The following is a 14833-nucleotide window of genomic DNA, read 5'->3' as shown; positions in this document are numbered from 1 at the left end:
AAAGTCAAGCTGACTATGCCCACCCTGGACACACCCACCCCGGCTCCCTCAGGTCAAACACAACCTTTAACAGATTAACAGAGTTGGAAGGGACCTTGTAGGTCATCTAGTCCAACCTCCTGCCCAAGCAGGAGACCCTACACCATTTCTGACAGATGGCAGTCCAATCTCTTCTTGAAAGTCTCAAGTGATGGTGCTCCCACAACTTCTGAGGGCAAGTTCTGTTCCATTGGTTGATTGTTCTCACTGTCAGAAAGTTTCTCCTTATTTCTAGGTTGAATCTCTCCTTGTTCAGTTTCCATCCATTGTTCCTTGTCTGGCCTTCGGGTGCTTTAGAAAATAGCTTGACCCCCTTCCTCTCTGTGGAACACTGCTATCATATCTCCCCTGGTCCTTCTCTTTACTAGACTAGCCAAGCCCAGTTCCTGCAACCGTTCATCGTATGTTTTAGCCTCCAGTCCCCTAATCATCCTGGTTGCTCTTCTCTGCACTTTTTCTAGAGTCTCAACATCTTTTTAATAGTGTGGTGACCAAAACTGGATGTGGCCAGTATTTGGTCAACACACAAAACAACACAAAACAAAGAAACAACACAAAACAGCCTTGATGCAGCCCTCAATGAAATTGACTTTGACACTCCTGATCTAGTGCAACCATCTCTCCGGTGTCTATGAAGATTCCCAGTCATTGAAAAAGCACCTTTGAGACATCTCTCCAGTGAAGAAACCCACTGTGATAGCAACTCCACCAGATGGCTAGCCAGCCTTTAAATAAAGTTAAGGAGTGCCAGCATACTAAGACAGCTGTTCCATTGTTGGATAGCTCTTACTTGTAAGATTTTTTTCCCCTTGATGTTCAACTAAAATTTACTTCCTTGTATTTTAAACATATTGTTTTTCATCCTGTCTTGTGGAACAAGAACACTTCTGCCCTTAAGACATTTGAAAACAGCTATCATGTTTCCCCATGGTTTTTCCTTTTCTAGATTAAACATACTCAGTGTCTCCAGCTATTTCTCTTTTTCTTCACTCAAATTCTATATCATTTTTATTGCTGACTCCTGTCAATGTGCTGCCTGAAGTATGGTGCCCTGAGCTAGATACAAAACCAAATGTGGTTTGACCAACCCCAAATAAAGAAAAAATAACGGAATAAAATAAAAGAATAGGAAGGGACCTTGGAGGTCTTCTATTCTAACATCCTGATGAAGCAGGAGACCCTATACCATTTCAGAAAAATGATTGGGCAATCTCTTTTTAAAAACCTCCAGTGATAGAGCATCCATAACTTCCGGAGGTGAGCTGTTCTACTGATTAATTGTTTTTGCTATCAGGAAATTTCTCATGGGTTCTAGGTTAGATCTTTCTTGATTAGTTTATTAAGTCGATAAATTGATAAGAACAGTGCCTTTTTTAATCTTGGTTTTAATTTGGTTTCGTCCATCAGTATACCCTGATCCAATATGCCCCCTCTACCTTATACTTGTATCTTTGATTTTTCCACTCAGATGGAGGGCTTGCCATTGATTGCTGGTAAAATTCATATTGCTCTTTGTCCCAGCTTGTCAAGAAACCCCCTGAATCTCAATGCTGTCCTCTAAGATGTTTTCTATTTTTCCTATCATTGTGTTAGATTTGGCATATTGTACTTTCTATGATTAATTATAATTCATATATATATATATATATATATATATATATATATATCTTTGGTTATTCGGGATTAAGATTAAGATCCACATACAAATACCCACGAGAACCTCAGAAAACAAAATATATATATATATATATATATATATATATATATATATATATATACACATACATACATACATACATACATACATACATACATATACATACATACATATTTCGAAGAACTGGTAAATACCACCTCTGACTGGAGATTTTACAGTATCCTTCCCCTGCCATGCCCAATAAGCCACACCCACAGAACCGGTAATAAAAGAATTTGAATTCCACTATTGATATAGAATGGAGCCCTTCAAAGTTTGCTATACCTTGACATAGGAACAATGACATAACTTCCTCTGATGTAGTTGTTCCAGCTCTGTATCTACTTAATGATAGCATAGTTCAGCCTACCTTTTCTCTTTTGTGACATTATTAGTCTTCCTTCCTTCCTTCCTTCCTTCCTTCCTTCCTTCCTTCCTTCCTTCCTTCCTTCCTTCCTTCCTTCCTTCCTTCCTTCCTTCCTTCCTTCCTTCCTTCCTCAAAACAGGTTATAGAAATGCTTTGATTGATTGGAAAGGTCTAAGATTTATATAGAATCCAGCAATGGTTGCCTACTCTACAAGGTCCTGTGAAATACTGGTATCTCCATGGTATGCATATCCATGGACCCAACTGTAATTCCCACTGGTTAAAAATTGTAGATTTATTTGGGAGGGCAGGGGGAAGACGGAAGACAAAGATGCCTTAAGCTTCACAGAGGTCTAAGGCCCTTCTAGTAGATCTGTGCAAAGCAATGTAATTTGCCGCAGTGAAGCAGTTTGGACTGTAGAAGCAAACTGATTTGCTTCATCGAAGAAAAAGGCCTCTTACCTAAAACAACTCAAGTCATCTTAGATGCTTCAGTTCAATGCTGCAGGAGGGAATGACTGTTAGGTTTCAACCCAAGCACTGACCAAATTATTTCAGGATTGGAGGGGGGGTGGCTTCTTGAATTGCATGAAGTACCCATTTTTTCCCCCGGTTTGGTAGACTTAGTACTCATCAAATCCCCTGAAGTCATAATTTGCCTTAAATTGAACCACCTGAAATGAGTAATATGGGAATACCAAAGTTACATGGAGTCCTGGTTCCCTATTATCGTTCTTTCTAATGTTCCTTTCTCTTTTTCTTTGCTCTTGATACTGTGTTTTACTCTGTCTCTTTTCCCCCAAATAACATTGCAGACCTCTAACAAATAGGATAAATTGCTCTTGCCAAGGAACTTAATTATGTTTTTACAAAAGTCTTTTGAAGGCCATGCAAGCTGAACCCAAGGGCCAAAATGGCCCTGCATAGGACTGCATGCAGTCCTTGCTGTAGGTCTCAGGTTTAATTTTTGCCATTGGAAGTTTTGACAAAGAAAAATTCTACTTGAAACCATGGAGTGCATCTGCCAATCATTGCGATCAGGACTGAGCTAGGGGTTCCAGTGGTCTGACTTATACAAGGGCACTTTCTATTGTCTTAATGGGAAATGTGCTGTTAAAATTTCATTCCTAATATGGAAACAAAAGATTTAGCCCCCTCCATGAAGACTGGCTGTGTTAACACCAAAAATTTGATTAATTTGAAATACAGTCAGATTTAAGGTTTTTAGCTCCCCATCAGATGAAATGCGAGATCTGATTTGAATCGATAGTTCAGAGAACTCTCACTAAGTAACATGGACATGAAGAAAACTGGTAGCTAAGAAAGTGAATACATTGATTAGGCTTCTAGTTTATGTGCAACCCAATAACACTAGCTGGTAGATCGGGGTCAGCATTATCTGGATAAAGAAAAAAGGAGGATTTGTTTACAAAGATTTGGCAATAATTCATAAATATTTTTTTCTTGGTCATTCTCAGTTAGTTTTACTTCAAGACTCTTCTATATTTCTACCTTCCTTCTTTCTTTCTTTTTCTTTCTTCTCTGTAAAATAAGAATGGTAGTTAAAGGCATTGGACTAAAACATGAGAACCATAATTAAAAATGCACAACAAAGAATGTTCTTCCTGCTTCAACTCAGAAAGTTTAGACTGTCCCAGGTGTTGTTAATAGTGTTCTACAGAGGAATTATTGACACCTGTACTTTGATAACTGTCCGATTTGGTAACCAAACAGAACTGGTACAGATATCAATGGATAGTTAGGACTGCAGAAAAAACAATCTCAACCAGCCTGCCTTCCATTGAGGATCTGTATATTGCACGAGTCAGAAATAGAGCTGAGAAAATATGTAGAGATCCTTCACATCTTGGGCATCAATTGTTTCAACTCTTCGCCTCAGGATGCTGCTATAGGACATTGCCAAACATCTAGACACAGAGTCAGTTTTTTCCCTTGTGTCACTACTCTCTGAACCCCTAATGCTCACACTATTTTTTTTTTATGTCTAAGGATATTTATTCATGTAGCAGTAGTAGTAGTAATAGTAGTAGTAGTATTCTTTTCATCTTCTCTACTATTCCTTCTTATTGGTATCATATTATAATTATTATTACTCTGTTGCTTTGTTTGTACTTGGAGATCTTCTGCACTGGAAATAAATTCCTTGTGTGTCTAGTTACCAAATTATTGGCCAAATTATTCTATTCTATTCTATTATTCTATTCTGTTCTGTTCTGTCCTGTTCTACTCCAATCTACTCTACTTTACTGTGATTGTGTGTATGTGTGTGTGTGTGTGTGTGTGTATACATTGTGCATGTATATTCTATATACTGTACACTGTGTGTGTATAAGTGTATTTGTGTGTATGTGTGTATGTGTGACACAACATTGCTAAGATGTTACTTATATAATATTACCAAAGTTAAGTGCTTTAAAACACTCATTATACCACTTCAAGAAAGTATTTTGTGTAATTATTTTGTTGAAATAGTCACTGAAGTGATTATTTATAGCTATGATATATTTTAGATTTTTTTCTTTCTTGACACATGATTAAACTTTATAAAATGTAGTCTATAGCAGTGAAGAGAAATGCTGAGTCCAATTAGTTGAGAATTGAAAAACTTGATTTCTAAATATAGATGTGTATCTTTAATGATATTTTTTTTTCATAAGGAGAATACATTTCTTCTGCATGTGGTGGTGAAATGCATAGCTCCTGCAATCAAGTCAAGCAAATCCACTTTATTTTACTAACTGAGCAGCTGAGAAACTCTCTGCAGTAACAAGATGGATTTCTTTTTAATGAATATTTTGAGTAGGTCTCCTATCACCAAGAAACTGGCAGGGCTGATTATTCAATAGGCAGGCCATGGCAATGAACAACAGTTTAAGATGTGTGCTGTTCCAGTGATGTATCCCATGTGTGATGGCAAGTTGCATCTCAGAAAGTGGTTACAAGGTGGATGTTTGAGTTGCTCATTACTTTTCCCAGCCAAATGTATATCTATTCACTCTCAGAGCAATAAATGTCCTCAGGGAATTGTCACTTTACATAATTGCTAATGTGCCAGAGCAAGTTATTTTATATGTAGCATACTTTAATTTAATTTAAATAATTTTTTGATTTAAACACAGTGTTAATGAGTTGCCCTTCACAGCCTGTCTTTTGTTGTTATTGTTGTTTTTGTTGTTGTTGTTGTTGTCCTTGACCTGCTGCCTCTTTGAAACACAACTGCTTCCATAAGGACAAATATTGATCTTAATTTTGATGGAGGGTCATATTTGTAGCTCAGGGTTGAAATCAGGGGTGGGATTCAACCGATGTTACTACCGGTTCGGTGAGAGTGTTTTGCGTGCACGTGCTATGCACGCACCCATGCCTGACACGCGCTGCGCATGCGCGTACAGCATTTGCACAAAAACATCAGCTGTGCCGCCCGGACAACTGACAAGTGTTGCGCGCGGGTGCGCAGTTTTTGAAAATCCTCTTCTTTCCTGTTTTTTCAACCTCAGCTATGCTGCCCAAAGCAGTTGAGGTTGAAAAAGCAGGAAATAAAGGACAGCCAAGAGCCCGGGAGGGTGGGTGGGCCAAACAGAAGACCAGAAGGTTGTTGCACTGAACTGGTTCGGTGTCAGCTGCTTTTGGGAGCTACTGGTTCTATACAACTGGGCCGAACCGGTAGCATCTCACACCTGGTTGAAATAGAGGTCCTTGGTACTTCCTAAATTTGATTGTTTACTGGGAAATGTTTCATTACCCAAACTAGATAACATCAACAATGCTAGAAGGGAGAGAAGTTTCCGCTAGGTACGTAACTAATAGACTAGTTCATTCCTAATCTGGCAATGAAATGTCTGCAAGAAAACCACCAAGTTCAGAAAGCACCAAGGACCTCCTCACTAAAAATCTTATGTATTCTTGCCAGTATTCATAAGGAAGGGGTCAATGATAAATACAGAAAAGGGGAAAATGAAATCAGAGAACAGTGTGATGACCCTCAACATTCTCTAGTGAAATCTTCAGAATTCTCACTGGGTCTAGTTGAGGCTACTTTTCTCATGAAAGTTGTAACAGGTAGCTCTGAACTTAAACACCTTATGATCTACCAAGTAAACTACAATCGATGAGCTATGATCAGGGGTTAAATAAAATGGGCAGAAAAAAAATTAGTTTCCTACTATTTTCAGTAGCTCAGCAGTTATTTATTGTTCCTCCAAATGAACCTGGGAAGAAATGAACAATTTTATTTCATCTTTTATTTTTTTCTTAATAGGACTGGACATATGATTGAAAATTGGTCTTGAACATTGGATATGTACATGAATGAGAAATATATGGATCATTCTTAAGATTTCATTTTCCTTCTGGCATGCAGTCAATTTTTATATATTTGCTTATTACTATTTATTTGCTTATTTATTTCATTAGATTTTAGATGCCCTCCAACGCCAATGTGCAAAGGACAATGATGTAGAAAATAATTCATACAGCATAATATGAATAATCTTAATCAATGGATGGTGAAAAATGTACCCTCGATTCTAATCTCTTAAAACAGTTTCCTGCTTGGGGAAGTTCAAAGCTTCTCTATCCAGATTCCCAAAGCTGAGCCTTTTCTTAATTCATAGACCATAAGATAAGGTGGCTTAATCAAAGGCTTCTTGAAAAAGCCAAGATCCACTTTGATCAATATAATACGTAAATACATTTGTGTTATTCATTTGAATGAATCAAGGAAAAACATGTTAAGTATGCATATTTGATTTGGCAAGCAAGTTTATGATTATTGCCCAAATCTGCTTCATGCTGTTAACTCTGATGATATTATATTTGCTTCATTTACAGAACCAAGTTCCCATTATGTCATATCTCTCAAAGCGTTTAATAATGCCGGGGAAGGAGTGCCTCTTTATGAGAGCGCCACCACCAGATCACTGACAGGTGAGTTGGAAGGGGTTGCTATCTTTATCCTACTTTATTTACCCACCCTCCCTCTTATAGCAACACATATGGTTGGATAAAGTAAGTATATTCCTTTTAACGGTGATGATGTCATCCCATGTGCTGGAATAGGGCTGGTACAAGTCTGCAAGTTCAGTCTCAGAGACATGACAGTTGACTCAAAAACTGCAAGTGAAGGAAGGAGCTGATTTCACTAAAACTATGGTGACAGCATGTTGAGACTCTAGAAAGAGTGCAGAGAAGAGCAACAATGATGATTAGGGGACTGAAGGCTAAAACATATGAGGAATGGTTGCAGGAATTGGGTATGTCTAGTCCAGTGAAAAGAAGGACTAGGAGAGATATGATAGCAGTGTTCCAATATTTGAGGGGCTGCCACAAAGAAGAGGGAATCAACCTATTCTCCAAAGCACCTGAGGGCAGGACAAGAAGCAGTGGGTGGAATCTAATCAAGGAGAGAAGCAACCTAGAACCAAGGAGAAATTTTCTGAGAGTGAGAACAATTAACCTGTGGAACAACTTGCCTCCATAAGTTGTGAATGCTCCAACACTGGGAGTTTTTAAGAAGAAATTGGATAACAATTTGTCTGAAATGGTACAGGGTTTCCTGCCTAAGCAGGGGGGTGGACTAGAAGACCTCCAAGGTCTCTTCCAAAACTGTTATTCTATTCTAATCAAGGAGAGAACCAACCTAGAACTAAGGAGAAATTTCCTAACAGTGAGAACAATAAACCAGTGTAATGACTTGCCTCCAGAATTGTGGGTGCTCCAACACTGAAGGTTTTTAAGAAGAGAAGCATTTGACTGAAATGGAATAGGGTTTCCTGCTTGAGCAGGAGGTTGGGCTAGTATGCCTCCAAGATCTCTTCTAACTCTGTTATTCTGTTAACTGAGCTGTTGTGCCTGAGATGACTTTTTCACATACTCCCATCACAAAACATTGAAAACCAAACACGGATGTTGCATGTATAAGGCACTAAGCCAGAGTTGCTTAACCTTCATTTACTGAATGAAGACAAACCACAGTTGTCTGGGTTCACACAAGTCAAAACTAAGCCAACCTACATCATCACTTAAAAATGATGTGTGAAATCTGGCTACCGTATATTATGAAAAAGAAATCGTGCTGTCTAGTTTAAGCACCAGGTCAGCTACATGCATACTCTACAATCTTTTGAACAAATTTAGTGATGCTGAAAACAGTTTAAAATGCAAGACTCAGTATGGTGTTACTCTTCCTTTTTCTACTCTTCCAAAATTTCCTAAAGCTTTAGGAAATTACAGGCAACTAACTATAGGAGGTCCTTGACTTATGGCCACATTGGGACCTGAATTTCTGTCACCAAGCAAGGCAATAAGGGAGTCCTACTGTCAACTCATAAAGCATTCCTGGCTTGCTCTTGAGTTGCCAAAAGAAGGATGGGGGTGGGGAGATCTGATGGAGCAGTTTGTTGCTATGACCAGAAGCACATTCCACGCATACCTTTCTCCAGATTGTGTCTCAGGTTACCAAGCGCAGCCAGAGAGGCATGTTTTCCACAGCCCGCAAAAGTGCTTCCTTGGAGAATGTGATTTATAATGCATTCTGAAAGGAGGGGGAAAACAGGGTCATAGGTGGGCAGAAAATTATGTAGGGTAGAGCCAACTCCACTTGGGAAAAGTGCCAACATATTGCTCCTAATAAATAATTGGATTTCTTTTGAAATTTGGCTTGAGGCTCATGAATTAATAAGGGCACCCATCAAAACTCTGACACCTGCTTGTTTTTATGACATTTTTTGACAGGATTGTTAAGCAAATCACAGCAGTTGATAAGTGAATCATGCAGTCATTAAGCAAATCCAGCTATCCCCAATGACTTGTTGGAAGTTGGCTGGAAATAGCAATTATGTGTCCCTATGTCACTGAAACCATTGCCAAACACCCAAATTTTGATCATGTGTCCATGGGAATGCTGCAATAATTTTAACTGCGAGGAAGGGTCACTTTTTTCACTAACATTGTAACTTTGAATGATTGTTAAATGAATGGTTATATATTGAGGACTACCCATAGTTAGTCTGTACTTTCCATTGAACAGTCATGGGAAGTCAGCCATCTCATCTCTGTCCTATTGTACCTCTTTCTCAAGGTAGAATGAAAATCTTATTATCTTTCCATGAATCAAATTTTCCTGTAGGTTGCCAATGGGATACTCCTGAAGAAGCCAGATTTGGCAATTGGGCCAGAAATTCACAAAGAGTCCATGTACCACCTATTTGACTTTTGCCCCTTCTTCATATACTTGTCTGTGCTACTGTAGAAAAAAATGGAATATATCATATAAAGTTTCTTCCATATCTTTAAAAAAATATGTGGACCCATTATGCCTTTAAATATGTACAAAACTTCCACTTATGGGGTGCCAGAATAACAGAATAATAACATTGGATGAGACCTTGGAGGTCTTCTAGTCCAACCCCCTGCTCAAGCAGGAAACCCAATACCATTTCAGACAAATGGTTGTCCAATGTCTTCTTAAAAACCTTCGGTGTTGGAAAGACCCACAACTTATGGAGGCAAGTCATTTCACGGATTCATTGTTCCCACTGTCAGGAAATTTCTCCTTAGTTCCAAGTTGGTTCTTTCCTTGATTAGTTTCCACCCATGGCTTCTTATTCTGATCTCAGGTGCTTTGGAGAATAGGTTCACACACACACACACACACACTCTTCTTTGTGGCAGCCAATGTACTCTCATTCCACACTTATTAAAAGCATAATGTGAGGAATCAATTATGTTTTCCCACTGTACAAATCCTCCTAATGAAAATATAGAGATTAATTAACAGTAATATCATATTGCAAGTTGCCAGAATGGTATGGGGGTTCCTTGCCTCATAGCTCAGTACTCTCAGCTCTGCAAAGAGGAATAATGATGGTTGAACCATTTACACAATACTTTCCCACACCAGAATGGGAAATTACAACTTCTCAGTTTGAAAGCGTTGTGTCATTCACACATTCACCGATGAGATCCCTCATTAGAGATGCTACGGCAATTACACAGAGTCCATCCATATGGAAGCAGCTCTGTTAATGCATGAATTAATTATCCTTCTGTTTGGAAATGAAAAACCTGACCTATCCACCCTGAGTATGCAGCCGAATCCATAACAGCCCCTTTTTGATAAATTTGACTACCTGCTAAAATGAGTCAATTGTGCCTTTGTCAAGATTCAGCTGGAAAGACTACTGAGAGAGCAAAATTAAATGATTATGCTGCAAAGAAACATACTATATTTTCACTAGTGGCCTTAACTCCACACAAGCCTTATGATAATGATCTCTGCTCCAGCCATTTTACATTTCAAAATCCCAAATTTAGGCATAATTTGAGGAACTGTAATGCCAGTATACCCCAAAAGAAAAAGAGAGAGAGAGAGAGGAGAGGAGAGGAGAGAGAGGTAAGGGGCTTCTTAACATTAATTATTTTGCTAAACTGAAGATAATTAGCTCCAGACAGCTAAAGCAGAGATGTCAGCCAGAGTAAGAAAGTGATAATACATGACACTAAAGTTTCCTGCACCATTCACATCTTCTCTCCTGATTCATCTTTCATTCATGCTCAATGCTTGTGTGTTCCCAATGGTTCAAGTTTTGTAAAGTTAGAATAGGAACGTTAAGGTGCAATCATTAATAATGGAGAGTAGAATTCAGGAAGGAGCAATAACTCAGGGACGGAGAATAGAGGTGGACCTCAACCAGTGGTGGGATTCAAATAGTTTAACAAGTGGTTCTCTTCCCTAATGATTTCTTCCAGCAACCAGTTCACCAAACTGCTCGGAAAGTTAACAACCCGTTCTCCCGAACTGGTGCGAACTGGCTGAATCCCACCACTGACCTCAACTTACAACTATTCATTTAACATTTACCATTTAGAATCCCATCTCGTCTGTGTCGAAAGCACCAAGGTGCTTCCAGGTTGAAATTATTAGCCAGTGACATAACTGTTGCCCAGGGGACATCCAGTTGGGGGCTCCTTTCATGTCCCCATTAATGTGCCCACTGAAGTGGTACCCATCTACCTATCTGAGATTGCTCGCTTTTGAACTGGTAGATTGGCAAAAGCTAGAGTGAATGACGGGAGCTTACCCCACCACACAGCAGCACTTGGGTCTTGAACACGGGCTTGCTGATTGTCAACCCAACATCCTAACCATGTGAGCCACTATGTTCCTTCCATCTGAAGTTATAGGGGCACTGAAAAAAAAAAGACTTAGAACTGGTCTTTGCACTTACAAGTATTCTCCATAGTCACACGATCAAAATTTGGGGATTTTGCAACCAGCATGCATTTACTACAGTTGCAGCATCCTGGGTTTATGTGATCACCATTTGCAACCTTTCCAGGCACTGTCTGACAAGCAGAATCAAGGGGGGAAGCTGGATTATCTTAAAAACTGCATGACTCACTGAACAACTGCAGTGATTTATTTACCAACTTTGGCAAAAAAAAAAGGTTGTAAAGTCAGAGATGATTCACTTAAAAACTGCCTTGCTTAGCAACATAATTTCCAGTCCCAATTATTATTTTAAGTTCGAGGGCTCCCTTTGTTTCTACTTGGAAACCGCTTCTGGACTTTGTGCTTGAGGTAGAAAAAAAATGAAACTTTGATTTTGGGCTTTACCGATTAGATAGATATGGTGTTCTGGAAATAGCTAGTTTAAAGTAAAGGTAAAGCTTCCTCTCGCACATACGTGCTAGTTGTTTCTGGCTCTAGGTGGTACTCATCTCCATTACAAAGCTGAAGAGCCAGCATTGTCTGAAGATGTCTCTGTGGTCATGTGGCCAGCATGACTAAACACCGAAGGCACACAGAATGTTGTTACCTTCCCACCAAAGTGGTGCCTATCTTTCTACTTGCATTTTTACATGCTTTCAAACTGTTAGGTTGGCAGAAGCTAGAACAAGTAACGGGAGCTCACTCCTTTATGCGGCGCTCGGGATTCGAACCGCCGAACTGCCCACTTTTCTGATTGACAAGCTCAGTGTCTTAGCCACCGAGCCACTGCGTCCTTTTTTGGCTAGTTTAAACTACTATGTAAAACTAAAAAGTTGTGGTTTGATGTTATTACACTATTCTACTGCATCAAAGGGAGTTGAAGTCAGTGCCTTTTCTTTCTTCCCCACTTCTTTTCCACACTTTCCCCTTCCCCTTCCCTATTTCTCCTTCTTTTTCCTTTTTTTGCATGTTATATCATAAAGAAATGAAATTGTTATTAAAAAATAATAATAATGAACCAGCTGCCTAGCCAAAAAAGAAAATAATTTTGTTCAGAGTTTTTGCAGCGTGAATTCAGCTCCAGAAAAATAAACACAGATGGCTGATGCTTCATTTAATATCTTTATAAACATGATAAGTAAATTTTACAAACCAGTTGTAGATTTCTCCAACATGGAGCAAACTCAAACAGAAACATGTTGCAAGTAACTTCAGCACCAGAGCAGACAACAGAGAGAACTTCATTTTAGTTCATTTTATACATAGCACAGGAGAGAAGCAGTTTCATTTTCAATAGACAGACTCTGAGCTCAACATAGCTCCAGAGCTTCAGAGCTTAATATATAGCCATGCCTAGGGTACTTCTAGTTTCAGTTTCCAGCCTAGGCTACTTCTAGTTTCAGTTTCCAAAACAGTCCTCATTGGCTGACTTAGTTGCTCTGCCTATTCATTGGCTGACCTTGTTACCATGCTCTATTGCAGTTCATGAATATACTCTGACAAATTTCTAGTCCCCAATTATGGTCATAAGTCCAGGGGTCCCTCTATGTGTTTCCTGCAGAAGATCCCCGTTTCACAGCCTTCCATCAATATCTTGGAAATACCCATGGCTGAGAATTATTAGTCGGAAGGGATACTGCTGAGCCAGAAAGATTACTAGCCCAACTCACCAAAAGTGGTTTTATATTGTCACTTGGGTATCAGTGTTTTAAATTGTTTTCCATAAGTACAGGTTATTTCTAAGATGGAAAAGTTTCATAGGAAGATAAATGTGACATTCTTGCAGTACATTAATGATAGGTTATAACTCTTGGATCTGCAATGTCAAGATGAGATCATGTAAAAAAGAGAAAGTATGAAGGAAGAGTTTCATAAATAGTTTAATAAAATGGTCCAGTGTACCAAGAATACTCAATACAGCTTGTCTCTTGCAAGAGGAAAAAAAAAACCTTACTAGGTAGTTTAAGGAAAATGTTCTTTCTCATTTTTCTTGGAATAATACTAACCTGTCTTAAGGGGTGTTATAAGTTATGTTAAGACAGTAGAAGAGAAGCTGAACAATCAACAACACGATTCATATTCTTAATATAGTACAGTATTACCTTTTTTTTCTGCTGCTGAAAAATGTACTGTCTAATCATTCTGTTCTTCTGGTGCATAGCCCAACCTCTTTAAAACATTTGTGTAGGAAGGTTATGTCACGAAGAGCAAAAAGTGAAAAACAGAAAAGTTACAAACTACATTTGTTCACAAGAAATAAGTGAAGCAAACTACAGCAGGCTCACTCCAGGTAGCTAATAATTCTAGAATTTTGTGAGAAAAATCCATTTAAAAAACAGAAGAAAGAAGAAATGGCATTTTATCTAAGTCTCCAAAATACTTGTTATAATATGTTCCTGGTTCTTCTTTGTCTTTTGAATCCTTTACAGGATACATTTATCTGAAATTGTGAAATTACTTTCTGCCTTTTAAAAATGTTTTAAAATATGCTGCCTCCCCATCTAGGTGTCTAACAAATAGATAATTTTATGGAACTCAAAGGAAAAGCTCTCTAAATTATCAAACAAATTATTCTTAACTTTAGGGATCCGTGGGCCAGATATAACTTTCTCTGGAACTTGGCCCTAGTGGTTCCTCCTCCTCCTCCTCCTCCTCCTCCTCCTCCTCCTCCTCCTCCTCCTCCTCCTCCTCCTCCTCCTCCTCCTCCTCCAAACTTGGATTTGTTGGGCCATGACAGTATTTATAATAGTCGCAGTATCCACCCAGAGTCATTGACTGCCATTTGCAACCTTCCTGAGAGCTTTCAACAAGCAAATTTTAATTCATTTAATGGCTGTTGATTCACTGAACTACAGCGATTTGCTTAACAACCATGGCAAAAACGTTCAGTAGCAGATCTTGATTGGCTGTAGAAGACACAACATTGAAGCTGGGGGAGTTGTATAGAGCTGGTGATCAGAGTTGCTTCTGCCTACCATTGTACCCAAGAAAGATTTAAAATCTTTCTTGAAAATTGCACTGTTCATATCTGTCTGAATTCAGAATAGGTGCAAAATGTTTCACATTATAATTTCAACTCATTAGATATGCCTTGAATAATATGCATCATTACGTACAACAGAAAAGTTCTCCAATTTAAACAAATCAAAAGTATTGTAGTTCTACTTTGACTTGAGTAGGAGGAACATGTCTCTTTCTTTCTCTCCCCCCTCTGTGTAACATCTATTGACTGAAACATTTTCAATCCTGACTTTATAAGGCCAACTGAATTTGTCAAGCCACAAAGGCAAAAACAAAAATTGACTGATACATAGAAATAGTTGAGTTGTTTATCCCTCAAGCATTTGGTTTACAAGATTTTGAACAAAGCAACTAGGCATCATCAACCATAAATCATTTTAGCAGCATCAAATCAGGGAAAATGGACCTTCATTCCAACCAGAACTGCAACAAAGAACTCATTCCATAATTTGCATGGTCCATAAAGGACCAAACTGGA

At 38.7% G+C, this 14833-nt stretch overlaps 1 protein-coding gene across 1 annotated transcript in view; it reads left to right on the top strand.

The window, feature by feature from the left end:
- The window catches only part of DCC (DCC netrin 1 receptor), a 729366-nt gene that overhangs the window by 552179 nt on the left and 162354 nt on the right, over nt 1–14833 (top strand). The window contains exon 16 of the mRNA XM_087954238.1: nt 6954–7049. Coding sequence (XP_087810364.1) covers nt 6954–7049 — 96 coding nt within the window. The remainder of the gene's footprint in view (nt 1–6953; nt 7050–14833) is intronic.

Source organism: Notechis scutatus, chromosome 2 (genome assembly GCF_049901735.1).
Source record: "Notechis scutatus isolate UNSWTSFEM ecotype Mainland chromosome 2, rNotScu1.2, whole genome shotgun sequence".
Lineage (NCBI taxonomy): Eukaryota > Metazoa > Chordata > Lepidosauria > Squamata > Elapidae > Notechis > Notechis scutatus.
Note: the sequence above shows the minus strand (reverse complement) of the source record. Positions and strands in the feature narration are given on the sequence as shown.